Source organism: Myotis nattereri (genome assembly GCF_964212035.1).
Source record: "Myotis nattereri genome assembly, chromosome: X".
NCBI classification, from domain to species: domain Eukaryota; kingdom Metazoa; phylum Chordata; class Mammalia; order Chiroptera; family Vespertilionidae; genus Myotis; species Myotis nattereri.
The window spans coordinates 147,809,892-147,833,603 of record NC_138078.1 but is presented as its reverse complement, the minus strand read 5'-3'; the positions used below and the strand labels follow the sequence as shown (position 1 = coordinate 147,833,603).

General features: G+C 48.7%; 1 protein-coding gene across 3 annotated transcripts; it reads right to left on the bottom strand.

Moving 5' to 3' along the window:
• Positions 1-1,491: 1,491 nt before the first annotated feature.
• On the bottom strand, positions 1,492-23,368 carry GRIPAP1 (GRIP1 associated protein 1). Of its 3 annotated transcripts, XM_081081509.1 has the most exons (26): positions 23,302-23,368; positions 21,173-21,239; positions 20,976-21,037; positions 20,024-20,050; positions 19,064-19,171; positions 16,437-16,587; positions 15,459-15,643; positions 15,217-15,264; positions 14,557-14,588; positions 14,409-14,456; positions 14,186-14,285; positions 12,793-12,870; positions 12,474-12,566; positions 11,538-11,672; positions 10,468-10,563; positions 9,996-10,208; positions 9,762-9,875; positions 8,232-8,309; positions 8,044-8,139; positions 7,863-7,919; positions 7,661-7,760; positions 5,591-5,721; positions 4,134-4,256; positions 3,912-4,005; positions 2,936-3,090; positions 1,492-1,893 (listed from the first exon to the last, which is right to left on the bottom strand). In XM_081081509.1, exons 1-26 carry the CDS (start codon positions 23,341-23,343, stop codon positions 1,801-1,803), a joined length of 2,526 nt encoding a protein of 841 aa, XP_080937635.1. In that variant the 5' UTR covers positions 23,344-23,368; the 3' UTR covers positions 1,492-1,800. The 3 variants fall into 3 exon arrangements, with proteins under 3 accessions (XP_080937635.1, XP_080937633.1, XP_080937634.1); XM_081081507.1 differs by lacking the exon at positions 12,474-12,566 and having other exon boundaries at positions 23,302-23,365; XM_081081508.1 differs by lacking the exon at positions 12,474-12,566 and having other exon boundaries at positions 16,437-16,579; positions 23,302-23,365.
• Between the last annotated feature and the right edge of the window lie 344 nt (positions 23,369-23,712).

Here is a 23,712-nt window from a genome sequence, read left to right as displayed (position 1 = left end):
CCCCACCCGTCTGAATCAGCAGCACTTAGCAGATGCGATCGATGGGGAGGCGTCTGTTAATGGCCTTAGAGCGGAGTGCCACGGGGAATGATGCAGCGCTGTCCCCTCCCTGCCCCCCAAGGCTGGAGAAGGTGTGGATGGAGGACTGGTGGGGGGCATTTCTCTAGATCGCCAGACCCCCAAAGCTGCTGTGGGGGGGCATGGGTTAAAGCCAACTGTAACCAAGACTGCTGGGACGGGAGCACCATCCTCCTGGTTTTGAATGTCACATGGTGGGGGAGGGGGAAAGGGAAGAGTGCAGATGGGGACAAGTGTGAAGTCCCACCCCATACCAGCTTCTTTCCCAGGCAGGCCCACCCTGAGGGGCAGTGTCCGTCTGTCCACATCCAGGAGCCTCAGATCACGCCTCCTCCCTTAGAGGGCTCTGCTGCTGTGGCAAGAGCACTCGTGCCTCTGGCAGGATGGGTTCAAACCCCAGCTTTGCTGACTTGCTGTGTCCTTGAGCAAGTGACTTGCATTGTTTTCTCAGCTGTCAGGTGGAGTTACCCCAACTCAACAGTGTTGTTGGGACCACTAATGGAGTGATGTGGAAGGGGATGCACAGGGCATGGCACAGAGAGGCCTCCTTTTTAGTAATTCAAGGTGTGGTGTGCTGGGGAGCAGTAATGCAGGGCCAATTTTAGCCTTTCAATTTACCTCCACTTCCTAGCTCATCACACTCCTGATCTGTCCATTTCTCCATCCCTCCACCCACCCACCCATTTGTATATTTACTCCAACTACCTAATGATTCACCAAACTACCCATATGTAATCCCCCGCTCCCCCCATTATTTATTCATCTACTTTCTCTTCCCGTTCATTAGCTCATTCATCGATCTGCCCACTCGTCCATCCAGATATTCCCCTAGCCATCCATCTGTCCACTTACAATCCCCACCTGCCCATCCTCTACCTATTCACCTACCAATCCATTTATTCATCCAATCACCTATTTATCCATCTGTCCATTAACTTCCCAGTCTATCCATCATCCAATCTTCTACTTATTTATCCATCAGTTCATCTACTTACCCATCCTCCCATCTGTCTAATCCAGACCTACATGCCATACACATCTATTCACATATATATCTGCAGATATTTCTGTTCCACTCAGTTTGAGGGGCTAGTCCACAGTAACTGGAGACAGGCTGGGTGAGGGTGGGGGAAGGAGAGTAAAGTTGTGGCCAGAGACTTCCCCCCGATTCTAGTGGTGTAACCTCACCCCCCCCTCCCAGTATATCCTTCCTACTGGTTGGAAAGAATGAGAGCAGACAGTCGGTGCATGGGCCCGTCTGGCCAGATGGTATTTTGGCTGCACAACCTTTACACACACACACACACACACACCATACGCACGCGCACACACACACACACACACACATGTTTCTAGAATGTTGAACATGGACCACACCCCACCCAACATCCCCAATCCCAAATGCAGAGTAGCCAGGCTTCCAGACATAAATTAAAAATAAAATAAAAAACAGTTGGTCTCTGGGAGGGAGAACTCATGCAGAGATGAAGGCAAATCCCCCGGGGAACCCCTGACACTCCCCTCAGGGTCCTCATGCCCCAGGGACCACTGTCCTAAGACAGGGTCACTAACAACCAGCCATCAGGCCTCCATCCCCTTTAATGTCCAGTGTCCCAACCTATTTGATTTTGGTGCCAGCCCCCATTTCCCCACTTTAGCCCAAATGAATAGTGTTCAGGGGGAGGGGAGAGGGGGGTGGGAGTGGAGGCAGCCTGTAGGTCTTTAGCTGGATTCTCCTGGTTGTAGGTCTGGCTCAGGAGACCCCACGCACTCCTTGCTGAGCCGCACAATTTCCTGGGATAGAACTTCCATGTCCTAAGAAACAAACAAGCCATCAGGGGCCAGAGAAGGTGGCAGGGGAAGCCTGGGCTGTCTTCCTTCTTACCTCATTAAGCAATGCCTGGGACAAAAAGGTGTTTGGAGAAGTTCACAGGGCCCCCAGCAGTGGGCTGGGCTCAGGAAAGGTGGATGTGTGAGGGTGTGGAAGCTCTGGAGCTGGGGTATGGATATGGGAGTGGATCGCCTGCTGTGCATGGTGTGCTAGAGGATATAACCCCCACCCTGGCCACCTTCTTTTTAGTAAATGATGAGTTTGCTTCTCAGAAGCAGGTGCCAGGTCTGCATTCCTTTTGACTTGCCCAGAGATGGAGTAAATATTTGGTGGTAGGATGGGCAAGTGGACGTGTAGGTAGACACATGGGGGATCCACGGAAATCAAACAGGACAAATGAACTATTCAAAGGACATATGGAGGACAATAGGTAGGCAGGCAGGTTGCTGGGTGTGTGGGTAAAAGCTAAGATAAGGGGTGACTGATGAGCAGGCAAGAAAGAGCAGGAAGTCAGGAAATGGGTGGAAAGACATGGGGCTGATGATTAGATGAATGGGAAGCAGATGAACTAATAGCAGAGGTATCGATGGGAGAGTTAAATTGATTGGTATGAATGGATGAGTGAATGGATGCAAGGACAGAGGGAAGAGTGAACAAATAAACTGACAATAACAAGTTGAATGGAGAATGCAAAGATGATGATGAAGGAATGGTTGGTGGATGTGGGGGGAGGCTGGCAGATGACCTAGGGCAAGGGTCCTCAAACTTTTTAAACGGGGCCAGTTCACTGTCCCTCAGACCGTTGGAGGCCGGACTATAGTTTTAAAAAAAACTATGAACAAATTCCTATGCACACTGCACATATTTTGAAGTAAAAAAACAAAACGGGAACAAATACAATATTTGTATTTGCATGTGGCCCACGGGCCATAGTTTGAGGACCCCTGACCTAGGGGCTGTATGGCAGATGACCTAGGGAGTTGGATGCCTGCATGGACAGATGGGCAGGCTGTAGGCCACACTCGCCTTATGCAGATGCATATTCTTGGTGAGCTGCTCCTCCAACATGTTCTGTAGCTTCTTGTTCATCTCCCGAAGGTTCTCGTCACCTGGCTTCACTAGGTCTCTCAGGACACTGCCCAGCCCGCTGCGGTCTGTGTGGCCTGCTGCCACGGACACATCTGCAAGGGCCCAGGCTGAGAGCCACCCCCTCAGCAGAGCGAGAGGAGAAATGGCCAGAGCAGAAAAGAGGGAAACAGAGAACGGGGAGGGGGGGGCAAGCCATACCATATAGGGGGCAGAGGCTCAGCCACGTGAACCCTGGCTGTCACTAACTGCACAGCCCTGAGAAATGGGGATAATAACTAAGTCATGGAGCTGGAAAATGTATATGACTACCTGTGAAGCATAGAGCACAGTTCGCTCTCGGCACGTCAGTCGGTATTATTCCGATTCATAAGAAAAAAACAGGAGAGAAGAAGGTTTGAAAGAAAGGAACAAAAGAAACAAGGCGGGGGAGGAGGAGGAAGAGGAGACAGGAGAGGGGAGGAAGAGGAGAAAAGGAGGAGAAAGGTGAGGAAGAGATAAGGACCCAAAGGGATACACATACAGAGAAAGAAAATTTCTGGAGATGGAACAATATAGACAGGAACAGTGTGACAAGATGAAGGGGGAATGGGGCACAAAGAAGGGAGAAGGGGGAGAGAGAAGAGCAAGAGACACAGGGAGAAGAAAGGAGAAAAAGGGCAGAGACACACTAGAGAAAGGAGAGTGGAGAGATGACAGAGACCCGGAGAAGAGGGAGGAGCTAAGATAAGGGAACAGAAAGAAAAACACACAGGTATGGGTCCTGCCCTGCTCTCCCCTCCGCCGGCTGTGGTCTTGTTAGTGACTTTGCTTGGTTCCAAGAGGAGAGGAGAGAAGCCTCAGCACTGGACAGTGGGGAAGGAGAGAGCAGGTGAAAGGCTGGGTGAGTGGTGAGGGCTGGGGAGGGGGCACTGACCGATCCGGCTGTCCATGACATAGGTCTCAATGATGGCGCTCTTCCTGCAGAGGTCCTCTGCCATAGAGGCGCTGCTCACCTCCAGGTGCTTCACCTGTGGGGTGGACCCCGCCCACCTCAGCCCCTGGACTGTGCATGTTCCCACATGAGGAGGGGCCGGCCAAACATCAACCGCCCTGTCCCAGCCTCCTGGCCATGTAGGGACAAGCAGGCAGACAGCACCTTCTCCTCTAGCATCCATTTCTCCTGCTGTGTTTCTGCCAGGCGCTGAAAGAGCTCAGCCACTTCCTCATCTGACAGTTCTGCTGGTCTCGGGGCCTGGGCCTGAGGGCTGCTGGATAAGGACTGCAAGGCAAAGGAGGGGAGAGAACAGTCTGGGCTCAGTGCCGCGCCCCAGACAGGAACAGGGCTGAGAATGAGAAACAAGCCCAGGGATGGGGGTGGGGGGGGTGGTTTCTGCACCCAGGGCTGCAGGTAAACCTCAGCACACTCAGAGACTCTGAATGCTCCTCTACCTAAAGGGGAGACTCATCATAGCCTGATGGAGAGCGTGAAGGGAGAACCTGCAGCACATGTGACCTAAATTCAGGACCACCAAGGGAGAGAGGAACCAGCGGAATGCTATCACCACAAAGCCAGCAGGAACATCCAAAAGGCAGAACACTTTCTGCAGGTCAACTGGGCTGGTCTCTTCTACGGGTTGGCATCATAAAAAGGGACCAGACGAAATTCAAGAGACTTAAGGCACATAAAGCAACCAGATGCAACATATGCTCTGAAACAAAATGCTGGTTTATAGAACACCAGCAATAAAGGACGTTTTGGAGCCAACTAGAGAAATCTGATTCAGGTCAAAATATTAGATGAGATGAAAAATTGACCAAATTGGGAGGGTTAGAGACCAGCTGAACAAAAACAGGTTACTTATAATCTCATTTAGGCTTTAAAAAAAAAAAGAGAGAGAGAAAGAGGCCTGGAAGGGTATGAACTAAGGATTTATAGTGGTGATCTCTGGGTGAAGATTGCTTTGGATTTATTTTTTAAAATATTGCTTGTGCCCAGCTGGTGTGGCTCAGTGGTTGAGCATTGACCTATGAATTAGGAGGTCACGGTTCGAATCCCCATCAGGACACATGTCTGGGTTGCAGGCTTATTTCCCAGTAGGGGACACGAAGGAGGCAGCCAATCAATGATTCTCATCATTGATGTTTCTCTCCTTTTTCCTTCCTCTCTGAAATCAATAAAATATATTTAATAAAATAATTGCTTGTGTGTTTTAAATTTTTTTCTATCGTACACATATGGAATGATAAAAAATTATTTCCAAATAAAAGTAGCTGGCAAGGAAGCTGACATAAGAGACAACAATAACGTGATAATTATGAATAGGAAAAAGGGACTTGCTGCATCGATGATGCACCTACTATGAACCACTTATGTTAACGGCACCAGGAAAGGCAGCATTAACTCACAGAAGATGAAACAGAGGGTCTTAAAGAGAATAATTTGCCTGTTCCCTACTTATAAATCTGAATCGAAGTTAGTGAACTTGGGGAAAGGTTGACAAGGAAATGGATGTGCTGGGCCCAGAGTAAGAGGTGGTTGCAGTGAAGGGAAAAGGAGGGCCCCAGAATTTGGGTAGGAGCAGCTGGAGCTGTAGGCTCTTCCTTGCCCCTTACCCGGGCTGGAATGGTCGAGCTCTCCTTCTCACGCAAGATCTCTCGGTAACTGAAGGAGGAGACACTACTGCTGTCCCCAGTCTGGGTCCGGCTTGGTGAGTTCATTTCTGAGAGAACCAGCTCCTCGAGGCCTGGGCAGAGAGGGAAGAGAAACCTGAGCTCCAATCCCCCAGGTCCCCAGGGCAGCGACTGGCAGGAAGAGGCAGAAATCGATTTGATGAGATGGAAAAAGGCAAAAAGATACTCAGGCAGACAGAAAGATAAGGAGAGGCAGAATCAGAAAAGGGAGTTGCCTCTCTTGGCAAAGCCACGCACACCAGAAACAAAGGTGAAGAAATGGGGAGAAAGCCCTAAGTGTCGACCTATGAACCAGGAGATCAGAGTTCGATTTCCGGGCAGGGCACATGCCTGGGTTGCAGGCTCGATCCCCAGTGTGGGGCGTGCAGGAGGCAGCCGATCCATGATTGTCTCTCATCATTGATGTTTCTGTCTCTCTCTCCCTCTCTCTCTGAAATAAAAAATATATATATTTTTAAAAATGGGGAGAAAGTTGATGATGCGGCACAGGCATAAAAGTGGCATGCGCACTCAGACTCAGGGTACAGACAGCTGGAGGGGGCACAGGGGAACACCCACATGCAGAGAGAAAACCTGACAGCAAGCTGGAGCAGATGACAGAGGCAGAGACTCTGGATAAGGACACGAATCAGAGCAGAAACAGAGGAAATGATGGAGAGAATTCCCGTAGCCAGGCATCTAAGTCTGAATTCCATCTAACAAACAAGGAGAATGCATAGCACACGCCCAGAATGTTTGTTGATTCATACATTAATCTGTAACAAAACAGAAAGCAAACTCCTCTTCTATAAAAAGAGGTTACTTCAGGAGACAGAGTGTCTAGGAGAGACATTGATTTAGTGTGAGAGACACTCATTTTTGCTGCGTCACTGAAAACAGGGCCACTGTGCTTAGGCCTCCAGCCTGCAGCTGCTACGAGGTATCAGGATGGAGGGGCTGACGCCATACCCCCAGCATCTCCAGCAAGAGCAGGATGGCTGTGACGGGACAGGGAGCCAGTTTTCTCCAAGCCTGTGATATGGGAGCTGCACCAGAGCTATCAATGCATCTTATTTATTTATTTAAGCATATTTATAGGCCATTTCTTTCTTTAAAAAAAAAAAAGTCCAAAGCAACTCAAATTGTTTCTTTTTTGTTGATGCATCTTCTGGCTTAAGTGGCAGAAATAACATTGACTTTAGCTGCATAATGATCACACCACAGTGTTGCTGTCTGATTGTGAGTCTGTCCCCCTATCCCCTTAGCTCAGCTTGGAGTTCCTGGAGGACCAAGACTTGCAGGCTTTCCTACCAGGGACCCTGATCATGGGCTTGGAGGCTCAGTCCATATTTATACATACATACATAACATACATTTTTATTGATTTCAGAGAGGAAAGGAGAGGGAGAGAGAGATAGAAACATCAATGATGACAAGGAATCATATATCGGCTGTCTCCTGCACGCCCCCCACTGCGGATCAAGCCTGCAACCTGCAATCTGGGCATGTGCCCTGACTGGGAATAGAACCGCCTCTTGGTTCATAGGTCATTGCTCAACCTCTGAGCCACGCTGGCCGGACTGTCCATATTTATAGATGAGAGGATGCATATAAGTGATTTAGAGACACTGGATGAGGTGCGGGAGTACACATGTGGGGGAAGCAGGGTGATAGAGATATAGACAGACAGAGAGAGACAAAGAGATAAAGGGAGACAAAAAAGAAAAAGGCAGGAGGAGGAAAGGAGAGAACTAGAAAAAGAAAGCAGAGAGAAAGGCAGATACAGAGAGATGACATGAGGAGGCAGAGAGACAGAAACAGAGAAGAGATACAGCAAAGAGAGAGATGGAGACTACAGAAAGAGATAATGCAGAGAAAGGTAAACACAGAGAGGCAGGCACAGAGAAGAAGGAAAACAGACCAAGTTCAAGAGTGAGGTATGAGAAGCAGCTTGGCCTTCAGGCCCAAGCCCTGCCGCCCTGGCCTCAGCCTCCCGAGGTGTGCATCCCTTACCGGAACGGTTCTTGCTGTTTGTGAGAATGTCCTGCAGCCGCTCCTGCAGCTTATCCGCCCGTTTCCTCTCCAGGTGCAGCTGCCTCTTGAGGTCCTTGAGCTTTGGGGGAACAGGGGGAAAGATGGGGTTGAGGCCCAGCAGGGCCACCGGGGGGGGGATGCACAGCAGGAGGGGCTGTGCTGGGACACCTCCCCGTCATACCGCGGCACTGCCCTTCTTCTCCAGGATGCGCTGTCCATCCACGGTGTCCTTCACCTCCTGCGTGACAGAGAAAGTATGGCTGGTCGTGCCGGAAGGGCTGCATGCACTGTGCTCCCTCCCTGCCCCATGACTGCAAGCTGCGGCCTGGGGTGCATCTGGGGACCATAGAGGAAACAGCGACCTGCTTCAGGTTGCTGATGGTCTTCAGGTGGGAGTCACGCTCCTCCTGGGCCTGCTGGAGCTGATCCAGAACACCCTGTAGTTCCTCTTCCTTGTTCTGTAAAGCAGAGAGCAGCTCAGGCCTCAACTTGGGAGACAGTCCCAGAGCCTCTCCCTCCCCGGAGAGGAATGCCACCATGCAATAGGCACCTTCAGCTCCTTGGCGTGCTGCTCCTGACACTGCTTCAGGGCGTCCTCTTGTTCCTGCTGCTGCTGCTGCAGGGATTCCTACAAGACAAGTCCCAGGTCTGGCTGTGAACTCCAGAGGCCATCACACCCAGTGACACCTGTGAGGGACTACAGCAGGGAGCCCCAGATACACAGAAAAGACACTCCTGCAGGGAACACTGTGTGCCTCTAGGCAGTACACAGAAGTGTCACGTCTAGAGCTGTACTGTTCACATCCAAGACTGACATTTGCATTTACATTTTATTTAATAAGCCCGGCCGGTGTGGTTCAGTGGTTGAGCATGGACCCATGAACCAGGAGGACACAGTTCGATTCCCAGTCAGTGCACATGCCCGGGTTATGGGCTAGATTCCCACTAGGGGGCATGCAGGAGCCAGCCAATCTATGGTTCTCATCACTATTGTTTCTATCCCTTTCTCCCTCTCCCTTCCTCTCTCTGAAATCACACACACACACACACACACACACACAACACAGCATTATTGCAAGCCAAGAATGTTGGAAGGATTTTACATATGTTAACTCATTTTACATACTCCCCAGAATACTTAGTAGGTGTTATTGTTATCCCTTTTTTACTGATGATGAATACAGGCCACAAAGAAGTCAGAAAACTTGGCCAAGGTCACACATCTAGAAAGTGGCCCGGCCCGGACTCAATCCCAGGCAAATGACTGGCTCCAGCATTTTTGCTCCTCCCGGCTCTGTGACACTGCTGCTCATGCATTATGATGAGTTTGCCAGAAAACGGCAGTAAAAGCTTTTGTTTGAACAAAATGAGTATATTACAATAATTTCCTGACAGAAGTATGATTTCAGAAAAGGGTGCCTTTTCAAATGTGCAGATCTGACATTCTGCCCTATGTTTTTTAAAATATATTTCTATTCTTTTTAAAAAATATATTTTTTGATTTTTTACAGAGAGGAAGGGAGAGGGATAGAGAGTCAGAAACATCAATGAGAGAGAAACACCGATCAGCGGCCTCCTGCACATTCCCCACTGGGGACGTGCCCGCAACCAAGGTACATGCCCTTGACCGGAATCGAACCTAGGATCCTTCAGTCCACAGGCCGACGCTCTATCTACTGAGCCAAACTGGTTAGGCTATTCTTTTTTTTAATATATATTTTATTGATTTCAGAAAGGAAAGGAGAGGGAGAGATAGAAACATCAATGATGAGCGAGAATCATTAATCAGCTGCCTCCTGCACGCCCCCTACTGGGGATCAAGCCCGCAACCCAGGCATGTGCCCTTGACCAGAATTGAACCTGGGACCCTTCAGTCTTTAGGCCGACACTCTATCCACTGAGCCAAACCAGCTAGGACAACATTCTGCCTTATTGATGGCCATTGCCTGATACTCTCCACTAGGCTGTGCTAGTGAGCCAGGGAATCTCAGAAAGTTCCAAGGCCTGACCACTCCTTGTTCCCTGGTTTCTCATGTACCCTGACCAGACCCTGTGCCTCATTCACCAGGCCCCAACTCACCTCAGCCTCCTTCAGGCGCCGTTCAAACCAGCCCTTGGCTCCATCCATAGAGTGTACCTGAGCTTGAAGCTCTTCCACTGTCTGCTGGAGACTCTCCAGTTCCCGAGTGCGGGCCTGGGAGAGGACAGACTGTCATGGGCCAGGTAGGTGGAGGAGTGGGCACCTCACCCACACCATCAGCAGTGCTGTGTTCCTCCTATCTGAAAGGTGGATGTGCATCATCTACCCACTCACCTTCTCCTCTCGGATCTGGGCACGGAGCTCCTCCTCCTGCCGCTTCTTGTCCTCATGCAGCTCACGGAGCTCGCGCTCATAACGGGCACGCACCCCCAGCACCTCCTTCTCATGCCGAAGTCGGACAGCTCCTAGCTCTTCCTTGTGCTGGGACTTCTCCTGCAGCGTCTCTATTGCTAGCTCATCCAGCATGGCCTTCCTCTTCTCAGCACTCTGGGAACCAGGAAGGTGGAGCAGGAGGATGTCAGTCAACATCCTCCCTAAGAAGGCCCACTACCCTTTCCTCGGGCCCAAGGAACAAGCCAAACTCCACCTCTCCTCCAGCCCCACAGAACTGGCTGTTACTCACCCATCCTCATGGAACTGGTCACTTTCCATCCCTTCCTTTCCCCATGAGTTGGGCCACATCACCTGCCCCATCCCCGTGAACCAGGCTAATCCCTCCTCTTGCAGTCTTCCCAGAGGTGCCCACCTTCCGAGCATCCTGTAGTTCCTGGGTCAACTGTTCCTTCTCCTGACTGATTTCTTGAAGTTGTTCCAGCAGCCGACTATTGGCCCGTAATGACTCCTAATGTGGGACAAAGGGCGTGTTTGATAAAGAGCCCCTAAGAGGTAGACACTTTCAGTAGAACCTCTCCCTAAACCCTGTAAAGTGAACATTGTCCTCTGCATTTCTACATGAGAAACAGGACAGACTGCTAGCTGCTTTCCAGTATTCATTCTCCCTTACTTCCCTAACAACAGACTTTGTGGTTGGGCACATGTGGTCTAGTTGATGTTTCCCTGCCTCCCTCATAATGAGGTGCAGCCACAGAATTAAAAGTGGTGAGTATATGCTGGGTCCTTCTGCCTTTTCTCCTTCCTTTCAGATGAAATACAAACATGATGGCAGGTGAGCTTGAGCAAGCATCTTGGAGGCCAAGATAGTCTTTTGTCGAAGATGGCAGAATAGCAATGTAGACAGAACCTGGGTCATTAGTGATGGATCAGAAGCCATTGTCCCGCCCTAGCCGGCTTGGCTTAGTGGATAAAGCGTCAGCCTGCGGACTGAAGGGTCCCAGGTTCGATTCCGGCCAAGGGCACATGCCTGGGTTGCGGGCTCCATCCCCAGTAGGGGGCGTGCAGGAGGCAGCTGAACAATGATTCTCTCTCATCATTGATGTTTCTATCTCTCTCTCCTTCTCCCTTCCTTTCAATAAAGGAATATATATATATATATGAAGCCATTGTCCCATCCCTGCTGCCTTCCTACCTAGATTCTTACATGAGAGAGAACTAAACTTCTATCTTATTCAGTAGAAACCACTATTGTTCTACTGTCTATTATGGAATCAGAATGGCTTTCCTAACTAACTGAAGATGTTTAGTCTCAGAGAAGGGAAACAACTTGGCCTAGAACACACATGTGCTAATACGTTAAGAGAGCCACACTGGAAACCAGGTCTTCCTAACTGCACAGTCTTCCCACTGCACCTCATTGCAAATTCCACTAAGCCAGCAAAGGGGAACTAGGAGAAGACAGGTTATGGCCAGAGGTGTCACCTGAAGCTGGGAGTTGAGGTCATCTTTCTGTCCCATGAGGTGCTCATACTCAGTCTGCCGCAGCTGCAACTCAGATGTCAGCTGAGCAGTCTGTTCCCGGAGCATATTCAGCTCTTGGGTCTTTGCTGTTTGGATCTAAAGAAAGTAGTGGTGATGGGAAATGGATTAAAACGTGCCTTTGGGGGCCGGTCACAGGGTGTGAGCCTCCCAGTTCCAAGGAAACAGGGAGGGAAGAGGAAAGAGAGCCAGGAGAGGAAGACTTTCAAAGAGAAAAACAGCGGGAGAAAGATCAACAGGGGAATGGATTAACGTGGCATATTCATACAATGGGATAGTACACAGAGATAAAGGAACAAACCAGTGCCACATATGAATAAATCTCACAGATATAATGCTGCAAGATGGAAGCCAGACACAAAAAAAATGGGTGTATAATTCCATTTACATAAAGTTAAAGGGCAAACACAACTAATCTATGTTGCTAGGGGTCAGAGGAGTGGTTACTTTGGAGGAAGTATATAGATTGAGAAGGGCAGAAGGGATCTCTGGAGTGCAGAAATACTCTGTGTCCAAAAAATGAAAAAGAAAAAAACAGAAATGCTCTGTCTTGATCTGGGTGGTGGCTATATGGCGATAGATAGATAAATGATAGATAGATAGATAGATAGATAGATAGATAGACATGATTCAGAGTGTACACTTGAGACTAGTCCCTTTCTTGTACTGTGCTGGAGAGAAACTAGAATGCAAGAGTAGTAGGGATAGATGGCGAGAGAGAAGAGGGCGGGAAGCCAACAGAAAGAAGCTGAGAATGAAACAGAAACAGAGGTGGAAGAACTGCATGAAGTCAGGACTACACTGCCCCAACATGAATCAGAAGCAGAGGGAGATGGGGAACTGGGAAGGGATCAGCGAGGGCTCCCAACTGTCCTGTACCTGCTCCAGGGCAGCCAGGTTAATCCTCAAGGCCCTTTTCTCAGCCAAAAGTCTTTTTACTTGTTCCTTTGCATCCGCACTCTTGATGGACACCTGGTCCCACGCCCACAACAGGTGAGAGTGGGTCCAGAATAGGAGGACAGGCAAGAAAAGACACGGAACACACACACACACACACACACACACACACACACACACACACAGAGAAGAACCACAACTAGGAAAAGCAGAAGCCCTGGGGCCTTGCCTGCCTGTACAATACCCACTTGTACTGCCCCACCCTTGCCCCCATCTCGCTGAGCCCACCAGTATGATGTACCTGATCCTGTAGGGCTCGCAGAGCTGCTGCGTGTTCCAGCCGTTCCCCCTGTCGCTGATCTCTTAGCTCTGCCAGGCTCTGTGGGGACCAGATCAGGGGAGGCCATTCTAGATCTCAGCCTCCTCTGGGATATACAGAACTACACAGACTCCCTTTTTGACCACCTGAAAGCATGTTCCCAGCATTTAGGCATCTCAAAATACCCAGCCATCAGAGATCTCAGGTTCACCCAGACTCTAGGTCATTACCCCCAGAGGCCTCAGACACCCCTATATCCCAGTTCTAAGCACCTCAGAAAACACCTAGGCTCCTGGTGATTTCAAACTCACTCTGTGAAAGGCCCCATCTGTGAAAGGTCTCACATTCACCCAGATTCCAGTTTGGAGGCCCCCCAATTCTCAAACACAGTCAGCCCTCAAGGACTAGAGCTTCACCCAGATTCCAGACTCCAACCTCAAAGGGTTTCAGATATACTCAACCCCCATATTCTACCTCCCAAGAGTCTAAGATCCACCCAAAATCATAGCCCCAGACTCTAGAGGGCTCACTCACACTCATAAAGTCTCCTAGTTTTCAGCTCCTAGTGAGGTCTCAGACCAAAAATCCCACCCACCATCTGCCACTCTGGTCCCCAGTCTCTGGGAATCTTTAGACCTAGCTAACTGAAGACCCAGCTTTACCCAGACTTCTGTCCCCAGCTTCTAGTAGCCTTAGACCCACAAGCTACCATATTCCCCAATCCATAGGACTTCTGACTCACCTACTCTAGGGGGAAGCCTGGAGGTTTTAAAGTCACCCAAGCCCAACCCTCAGACCCAACTAGACTTTTGCTCTAGTCGCTGGATGTCTCACCCTCACCAGTTTTCTATTCATAGTCCACAAGATCTCAGGACCACCCAGCCTACATGACCCAACTTCCTAGGTGCTTCAGACCCAATACTCTGAGGGTCTCAAATGCACTCAGTCTCCAGGCACAATAGTCTCACACTTGAAAGTCTTGTACCTACCCAGCCCACATAGATCTCAAAGTCATCCAACCTCCAGGGAGTTCAGACTCACTCCAACTCCTGGTCTTAGTTCCGTGATCACAGATTTCTCCAGACTCCTGTCTCCAACTCCCCAGTTGCAGATTCATCCAAACTTGTGGCATATAGCCACAAGTCCTCAGTCCTGTGAGACCTCTGCTTCATGTGGACTCCTAGCCCAACTCCAAGGGCTCTTGAGGCTCCTTAGTTCCCATTTTCCTAGCTCTTGGAAGGCCCGGGACCCAGCCAGTCCCTATATTTCTAACACAAGAAATTTTAGACTTTCCAACTAGTCTCCCTAGAACCAGAGCTCCCTGGCCTCCCAGCCCTGGTCCCTATCCTAGCGACCTCAGAACCCAGCCCCTCACCTGATTGGCAGCATCGAGCTCCTGCTGCAGCTTCTGATTTCTAGCCAACTGAGCTTTGAGATCAGCTTCCTTCCGCTGTTGTAATTCCTCAATCTTGTTCCTAAGGGTGACGGGAAGGGGTACGTTGACCATGATCTAAGGACCAATCTCCCAACTCTGACCCAGTTAATTCTGGTGGGCACTGTCCCTGTTGTCCACCAATACCTCCAACCTTAGTAGTTACCGGCTATCATTGAATAGTGTCTCCTTCTCTGTCTGTAGACGGCAAAAACTGGACACATACAGACAGACATAGTTGAGTCAGTGCCATAAGTCAGTCCTCCCTAGTCCCACCAAATCCTTTCCCCCACTTCTGGAAAAAAGAAATTTACCTTTCTTGCTTCTTTTTCAGTTTCTCTGAGAGCTAGGGTGGGGAAGGGGATACAAACAAGTGATAACAACCATAATATTAGTAAAGACAAAAATATACTGAACATTTACAGATACTTCTTACTAAGTTCTTTTTGGAAGCTGAATTTACTTATGTTATCTCATGGAAACTGAGTCTCAGAAGGGTTCAGTCATTTGGTTGCCCAGATGGTCAGCAGCAAAAATATGATCTCTCTGCATTTACATCCCCAACATATTGATCAATGGCTACATAATAGAATGGCTAGGTTGGAAGGCCTGGAAAGCAGGATCATGATTGCATTACACAACACTGGGTCTCCAACTCCTAAGATAAGAGCCTGCAGTCTATAAGTTCTTGGATGGATGGATGGATGGATAGACTGATGGATAGTTGGATGACCAGGCAGAGCTGGGAGGACACAGAATAAAGGAATGGGGCCCACCATGTACAAGACATAGTGGGACTACATTAGCCCACTCCATAATGAAAGCAACTCTGAGACTTAATGCTAGAGTCTGTTTCACAGACAACAAAACTGAGGCTATGAGATCGTACTAAGCCAGCTTTTCTCTTGCTCGGGGAAGCATGGCAGGTAGGAAAGGAGATCAGGCAAGGGCCAGGGAAAGCTTGGCAGTCCTACCTTAGCAAGTTCTTCCTGTAGCCTGGATGTTTCGGCTTGCTTTGAACTCTACAGGGAAGGAAAAAGGAGGGGGCTGTCATAAGCAAGGGGGAGGTTAGGCTTGTGCTTTCCCCTGCCCTCCTGCCTCCCAAATATATCCACCCATGAGACTGTGATGTCACAACCATCTCCATGGGGTCATGAGCAGAGCTAGGGCATCTGCCCACCGCCTGGCATCCCAACCCCAACAAACCCAAACTCACCTCCAAGCCTTGTAGTTGCTCCCAGAGCAATTTTTTCTCCTCCTTCTCCATTTCCCACTTCAGCTCCACCTCTGCCAGTGGCATGGGAGACAAGACGGTGGGGGTTTGGTTCTCTAGCTGGTCCCCTTGGCCTTCAATGGCAACTGTGGACTTCCCAGCCTCTTTCCCATAGCGCTCCTGCAGAGCTAGTGGGTAGAACAGAGATATATGATGCATAAGGTGATCTTCGAAGACCCTTGCTATGTGTCAAATAGAGGGTGAATCGAGCTTTGACCCCTCAGGTAGCAGAGACTCTGCCCCAAAGACCACAAGCCTACAAAACAAAGGTTCAGCCCCATCCACACAAATCACAAATCTTTTAAGCCCCACCAACTACTGAAATCCTGTTTATGATCAAATTAGACCAAGTTTGTTTCCCAAGCCCTGCCCATAGCCCTCCAAGGTCATGCTCACAATCTTCCACTGCCTACTTAGAGCTGAAATTTCCTATGAACTCCTGATCCCTGGCCACATTCTACAGTCTCCCTCCTGGTCACCAAACTACCACCCACAACCCCACAATCCCCAGCTGCTCTCCAAAAATCCACATATCAGAACCCTTCCACATTCTATCAAGCTTCCTCTCAGCTTTGTTCTCAGGCCCCACTGACAATCTAGGTTTAGAATCTCCCCACCATTCCTTCATTCCCCTTCTCTGTTTAGCAAACATCTCCTTTCTGACGCTCTATTTGCTAATCTGTAAAATCTGGTAGGTATTAGGCACTGAACTAAACTCAGAAAACTCAGAAATGTACCACCTCTTATCTCTACTACAGTTGCCCATGGGATAGACATCACTACACACACTTTGTAAATGAGGAAGCTTTGGCTCAGAGAGGTGAAATGGCTTGTCCAAAGTCATACACTGGGGTCCATGTCAGGGCCAAGCTTGATTCTGAAGCCTTTCCACCTCCTGGGGATGTGAGGGCTTCCACATACCTGCCACATTCTTCTGCAAGGCTGTATTTTCCGCCTGCAGTCTCAGCAGCTCCCCATCCACAACGCTCCCGGCCTGGGCAGCCCCTGCTTTGGAAGCCTCATCCTTCAATTGCTGGTTCTCCAGCTCCAGATGTTCCATCTGGCTGCAGAGCTGAGCAGAGGAAGAACGAGGTGGTGGAAAGGCAGAGAATCAGAATATTTGCAGAAATATAAAAGCACTTGGCCCATGCACTTACTTTAGAATTCATTTCATTCCCATAACACTCCTGCGAGGTAATGCTCTCATTTTCATTATCCCCACTTCACAGATAAGAACACTGAGGCACAGATGTTAAATGACTTTCAAATTCACACATCTGTTAAGTGGCAGCCACAGAAGTCTGAGAATACTGAGAACAATTTTCTGCTTGCCCACTCCAGCCTCACAGTCGTAATCCAAGACCTCAGGCTCCTCTGGAAGTTGCTGGTCCAAGATGTCTGCATCACGGAGAGCCCCACAGCCATCCCTCTTCTGTGGTAGGGTCTGTGTCTGGGAGCCTAGGCACCACAGACAGCTTTTAGGGCATTTCCGGGGCCAGCACTGCCCATAGCCCCATATCGTCAGCCCTTGGTCTTGGAGAGGTGTACAATGCAAAAAAACTAAGCCAGCTCCTTAACTCCTGACTAAAATACATTTCTCACAGCTGACCTGACAAGATCCTGTGTCCCATTTTCAGATGAGAATACTGAGACCCACAGAGAATTTTGATTTTATTGCCCGGGATACTTTCTTTTTATATATTTTTATTGATTTCAGAGAAGAAGGAAAAGGGAGAGATAGAAACATCAATAATGACAGAGAACCATTGATTGGCTGCCTCCTACAGTGCCCCCATTGCCTGGGATACTTTCTACCCAGAACATTATTCCTTTAATCCAGTTCTTCACGACTGGCTTGTATCCTTCAGTGCTCTGATCAAATGTCACCTTTCAAGTGGTATCCCCTAACACAGAAATTCCAATACTCTCTGTATCTTTTTGTACCTTTTTGAAATTCCAATACTCTCTAGCACAGTACTCTCTTCATTCTTTCTTATCTGCACTGATCACACCTAAATTTAACTAATGTTTTTAATTTCTTAAGGCTCTGAAAAATTCTGGATCATAAATTCTAATTGACAATTAAATTTTCTTTGGTAATATGGGGTTAAAACACAGATTCTGAAACCAGACTGCTTGAATGTGAATTTCTACTCTGCCATTTATTAGCTGTGTGACCTTAGGACAAATTGCTTCCTCTCTCTGGGGCTCAGTTTTCCTCATCTGTTAAATAGGAATACTAGTAAAGCACATCAAACAGGACCTGGTATACAGTAAACACTATATAACTGTCAGCTATCAGTACTACTATTATTTATTTACTATGTTATAATCTTACCCCCAGAATGTAAGCTCCCCATCCTACCCCCAGAATGTAAGAATGGGGACCATTTTGTGCCTCTCACAACTATTTCCATAACACAGAGCACACAGCAGATGCTAAATAATGATTTGTTGAAGTAACAACTGAGCTGAAATATCTTGGCAAATAAGTGACGAGAGGCAAGCCTGGAATATAGGTGTCTCTGTGAGCACTTCCAGTTCCCAGGAGGAAAAGTGTGGAGGAGGTTCTCTACCTGGTCCAGGGCCTAGCCCAGAGTAGGTGCTGGGGAACATGAGCTGGATTTATGGAGGAACACCTGCCTCTGCCCCAATGTGCAAGGCTGTGTTCTAAGTACTTTACAGACATTTACCCATTCAGTCCTCACAAAAGCCCTGCAGGGTAGGTACTGTCATTATCATCATTTCCATTTTAACCATTTGGGAGCCAGGCAACAAACAGGCAGATCAAGTGTCATGCTCAAGGTTGCAGTTAGTAAAAGGGAAGCCAAGAGTTTAATCTAGGCCTCCTGGCTCTTAACTACTCCTTGCTAAGTCGCCTCTCCTGGAATTGTACCTGCTTACAGGTTGGTGTGTGTTTTTGTTTTTTAAGGTCTTAAGCACTACAGTCTCATGTGGAGCCTTGGAAATGCCATTTTGTTGTCATGATATATTTTTCCTTAAAACACACTAAAAACTTAGACAATCATTGAGCAGAAATACAGAATAGAGACAAGGAACAAAATATAATGTCTGTAACTGCCTAGTAAGTTTAGATGTAGCCAGGACAGTAAAATCGCTGAGGAGATAGAATTATCCAACCCAGGATGAATTATGTAGAACTAGAACACCAGGCTCATGTCAGGAAGAAAAAAGGGAAGTAGCTTGAATATCTGTCCAGCCTATGTTAAACATAAGAACTTTACCCACCAACATTCTGGGGTTCCATAGCATCAGCCCCAAAACATACACAAGGAGATTGAAACTCAGAGAAAAGGAACGACTTGGTCAGGAAACAGTTGACCTCAGGGCTTGGAGTCTTCTAATCACAGCCCAGTAGGTAGCCCCATCTGTCAAACCATTGCCCCCCAAACAGAAAGTTAGGACTTGTTTCAGCACCATGGACAGTGATCCAGGGCCAGCCCCTGTTCAACAGCCCTCAGCTGCCTTGCAGCTTCAGTCCAAGTGGCTCCAACCCCTCAGACCCCCCCCTCGGCTATCCCAGGCACCTTGCTGAACTCAGCCATAAGTGTGCTGTTCTGCAAGCGGAAGTCCTCCTCTTGGCTGTGCAGCTTTGCTTGCAGCATTTCATTTTCACTTAGCAGCCCCTCGACTTCCTGCAGTGGCAGACAAGGACCAGGTCTCCGACAGGGGCAGAAAGGATGTGGAGGTAGGGCAAAGGAACAGAGAGAGGAAGAAAATGACATGGGTGGGGAGAAAATAGAGTACAGAGAATGAGACAGGTGAAATCAAGAGATACAGGGAGAAAGAGATGCCAGGAGAGATAAAAGAGGAGACAGGGAGGGAGACAGACAGGTATAAGGGGTAGAGAGAAGGAAAAATAGGGAGGGAGAGAGAGAGACATGAGTCAAAAAGTGTGGGAGGAAAGGGAGAGGTAGGTAGAAATAGGGGAGGGGGAGGTAGAGAGAGATAGGGAAGGGTATAGATAGGAGAAAAGAGAGAGATGGAGAGAGAGAAAGGAAAAAAAGAAAAGGTAGGAAAACAGAGAGATAAGATCAGACAGACCAAGAGGAGCACAGAACAGAGAGAGAGGACAGAGAGAGTCAGGGAAAGAAATGTGTGAGGAAGAGAGAGGAATGGGAGAGAGAGAAACAAGAAGTCAGAAAGAGAGATAAAGAAAAGAGAAATGATGGCAGAGATAGGTACAGGTGGGGGAGAGACAAAGAGAAGGTTGGGGAGAGAAACAAGAGTCAGAGAGAGAGGAAATGAAGACAGAGAGAAGGATAAAAAGAAAGGGAGAAGGAAAGACTCACAGAGAGAAGCACAGGGTGAAAGATGAATGAAGACAGGTAAACAAAGACAGACACAGTAACATATGGCAGTGAAATGATAGTCATGGATGCAAGTGTATACACAGAGAAAGGCCAGTACTAGGAGATCCCAGCATACAGCAATATCCCTGCTAAGACAGTCCCCCAGACACATTCACCCATCATGGGTTCCCTTACCTGAGCTTTCTTGCTCTTGCTCAGTGCCTAAAGGTGAGGGGGGGGAGAGAGAAAAGGTAAACAAGGAGGGACAAGTGTCAAGGGGGGACAATGTCAACAGGGGTTGGGGGATGGTAGCTTGCATGACAATTTGCAGCCTACAAGAATGATGCAGTGAGTGGCATCCTGCTTACATCCTTTCCTCTCTTAGTAAGCTCTTGAGGCTGTTCGTGGGTCTTAGTATTTAACCCTTCATGGGTTGGGTCTCCAGGCTCAGACATTGTGGCTGTATTGCTACATCTGTCCAAACAGGTCTATGTGGATCCCTGTCATGCAGCAGGAAAACTGCTGTTCCACTGCTGAGCAGCTGAGGGCATTGTCAGGTAGGGAAATCAGCACCCTACCAAAGAAAAGCCCAGCTTTCCGACTTTCTGCATTCTGTACTCCTTCATCTAACATGTATTTCTGGAGCACACATTATGTATAACAATGTGGTATGCATAGACACATAGCAGTGAAGAAAGAGACAGAGGAGGGCCTTGAATGCCTTGAGGGGCCACAATAGCGTATATGCTATCTCATCTTCAGAGGCCTGGAGATGGTAGGTCCAGTCGCACTTTACCAACAGGACCAGAACAAGGATGGAAAGTATGAGCAAAAGGCAGGAGAGTGGAGGGGAGGAGGAAGATTCAAAGCAGATTTACCACTAGATTTGACTCTTTAGTTAAGTGTTTGTGAATGAGAATAAGTATGTAATTGAAATTAAAAATGAATTAAGAGTAAATTAAAATTAATCGATAAATTAAGCAGGATTAGATGAAATTAGCAAACTAAAGAGATTTCATGAGAATTTGTTGAATGACTAATGATAGCGTGTAACATTAGATTTGGTTCACAGAGGGGCTCACTGGAGCGATGAATGAGTCAGATGGCTACAGGGAAGCATGGGTGGGTGAGTGGTGGAGGGAGCTACCTTCTGAGCTTTGTTGAACTCCTTATCCAGGTAGGCGACCTTCTGTCGAAGACTGGTGAGTTCTGGTGTGGGTAAAGCAGGGTGTCTCAGCCACAGTCAGTGGCCAGGAGCTGAAAGGTCTTCCCACCAGGCCTCTGAGGTGTTCTCCCTTAGCCTCTGTCCCCCAAGCCACCCCCCTCTGAGACCCTCTGGCTCACCAACACCATTCTTGCGTAGTTCATCTGAAAGCTGGTAGTTGTTTGTTCGGAGTTCCAGAAGCTGAGCCTTGAGTGGGGAAACAGAGAAGGGAAATGGTTTGGTCAGGAATATGCCCCTAACCTCACCATGAGGGTACCAATCCCATGAGCCCCATAGACCCTGCTGCCCTCCTTGTGCCTTTTTAGTTGCTCCTTAAGACCTGTGCATCCTGCATCCTAAAAAAGCTTCCAGATTCTCAGCCCCTACCCCACTTTCTCCAGTTCTATTTATAATCACAGCCAGCTGAACCTCTTTATCTCCCTGCTGCTTCCATCTCTTTCAATTCACTATGCACTGATCTAGTCAGGCTCTTGCTTATGTGTTTTCCATGGCTCTCCATGCCCATAGGATAAAGTTCCTCCTCCTCCCTTCTCCTGGCTGACCTTGTCACACACTAAAAATTGTTCTGACTGTCTTTCTGTCAGGAGTGAGGGTATCTATCCTCTTGGCCAGAGCAGGGGGCAGGGGCTTGCCTTCTTTCCTCTTTCCCAAGGGGAGAGGGCCTGGTAGTCTCTTGACCAATTTTACTGAGTAAAAAAGGGCTTGTCAGGGTCCCAACCCTCAAAGGCTTTCAAAATATGTCCAGTCCCCTTTCAAGAATTGAGGGAAAGTAAAGTATGAACCATGTCAAACAGCATTCAGCTACCTACCAACCTTGTAGGGCCCTAATGCCAGTTTTTCCCAGAACCAGTCTCCCTTACTGCACCAGGATCTTTCCCTCCCATGCACCAGCCTCCACCCACCTGGTTCTGTGCTAAAGGTCAGAGGGAGTGGCCTCTGCAGAATCTTTCCTGCCTCTGTCCTCTCCCTGACCCAGTGATCTGTCTCCCACAGTCTAATCCAATTGGTACACCCTTGGCACCCACCTGGAATTCCTATCCATCAGAGCCCAATGATTTTTTCCCTCACTCATCTCCTAATGAAATCAATCTTCCCCACTCAAGGTTCCCCACCCCCCTCAAGATCTCCCCAGTCATTATCCAATGGGATGGCCCTACAGCCTTCAGAGATTTTCCCCCACAAGGCTTTGGGTGGGCCAGTTGGATTGCTCTTACCCAGAATCCCCTGCACAAGTTACAGGGGATTCTGGGTAAGAATCCTTTCATGGTCCAATGACCTCAACCTTCCACCCTCAGGGTCCTTCACACAGGGATGACTGGTTTCCCTCATTCAAAGACCTGTCCTCCCTCAGAGTTCCTCCTCTCCTCCCACAGGACCCTACTCAGGGTTTTCCACTTTTAGAGTCACCCCCCTCAACCCAATGGTCTTTCCCAGTACAGAACTCTCTCAGCAAAGGCCCACTCTGGCCTTTCAGCCCATCTCAGAGCCTCTCCCCTCCAAAAAAAATAATCAAGTGGTTACAGTACCCAGTTAGGGTACTTCCCCAAAGCTCAGTGATCTCCACTTCTTGTGGTCCAAGATATCATTCCTTTGGTCCTCTCTCTAACATGAATTAATGGTATTACTCATTCAGGGACTTCTTTACCCCAGGCGTAATTACCCCTAATCATCCAATGGTACCTGCCCCCTCTTGGGATCCACTACCAGCACCACACACAGGATCTCCCCTTCCCAGGAACAATAACATGTGGGGTCTTTCCCCAACCCCCTGGCATAATGGTATCTCCCACAAAAATGTCCACCTCCCAGCGGGTTATGTTATGGCCCTCTCAAGGGCTCCCCCCATTATGACGTAAATGACCCAACGCCCACTTCCTTCCTCTCTAGACAAAATGGTTTCTCCCTCTCAGGATCTCCTTCCCTCGAACCCTAACGTTATCATCATCCACCCGTGGTGTCCTCCCACACAGGCCAAAGGTCTCATCTCCTCCAAGTCTGAGTAACGAATCCCCCACTCTAGGACTCTCTCCTCTGCCCATAGAGCTCACAGAATTCAACCCCTTAGAGCCCAATAGTATCTCGGAATTCAATAGCCTCACCACTCAGAGCCTCAGTTTCCCTTCTCCGGACCAACCCCTTAGACTCAAGGTCCATCCCAACCAACCCCATCTCAGAGCCTGTGGCCTGATCTCTCTCTACTCCGCCCCCAATAGACCAGCCCGGTGGTCTTTTCCCCGGTGAGCGGCACCTGCATCCGTTGAAACTCCTCCTCGGACAGAGCTTGCGCCATGTTCCTCCCCCCTCCCCCCCCCAACAGCTCAATGCGCAGACGCAGCTCCTTCTACTGTCATAATGAGGGTGGGACCAAACCACTGGCCAGGAATTGAGGGGGAGGAATCGATTCCGGAAGTTCAGCGTTTTGGAGACGGAGAGAAAAGAATGAAACGGACAGGTCTGATTAATTGTAATTTAATGTTTTACCAGGCTCTAGGTCATCTGGTCTAGCGTTCGAGCTCTCATAGAATATCTTTTTTGATGTGACACTATGGCCTCCCTGTGTCATGGGTGGACTCGTCGGGAAGGAAGTTTTTGCCGACAGAAAATCACCCTTCCACGGTTCTCCTTTAATGAGAATGGTTGACTTAATAACCTGAGAAAT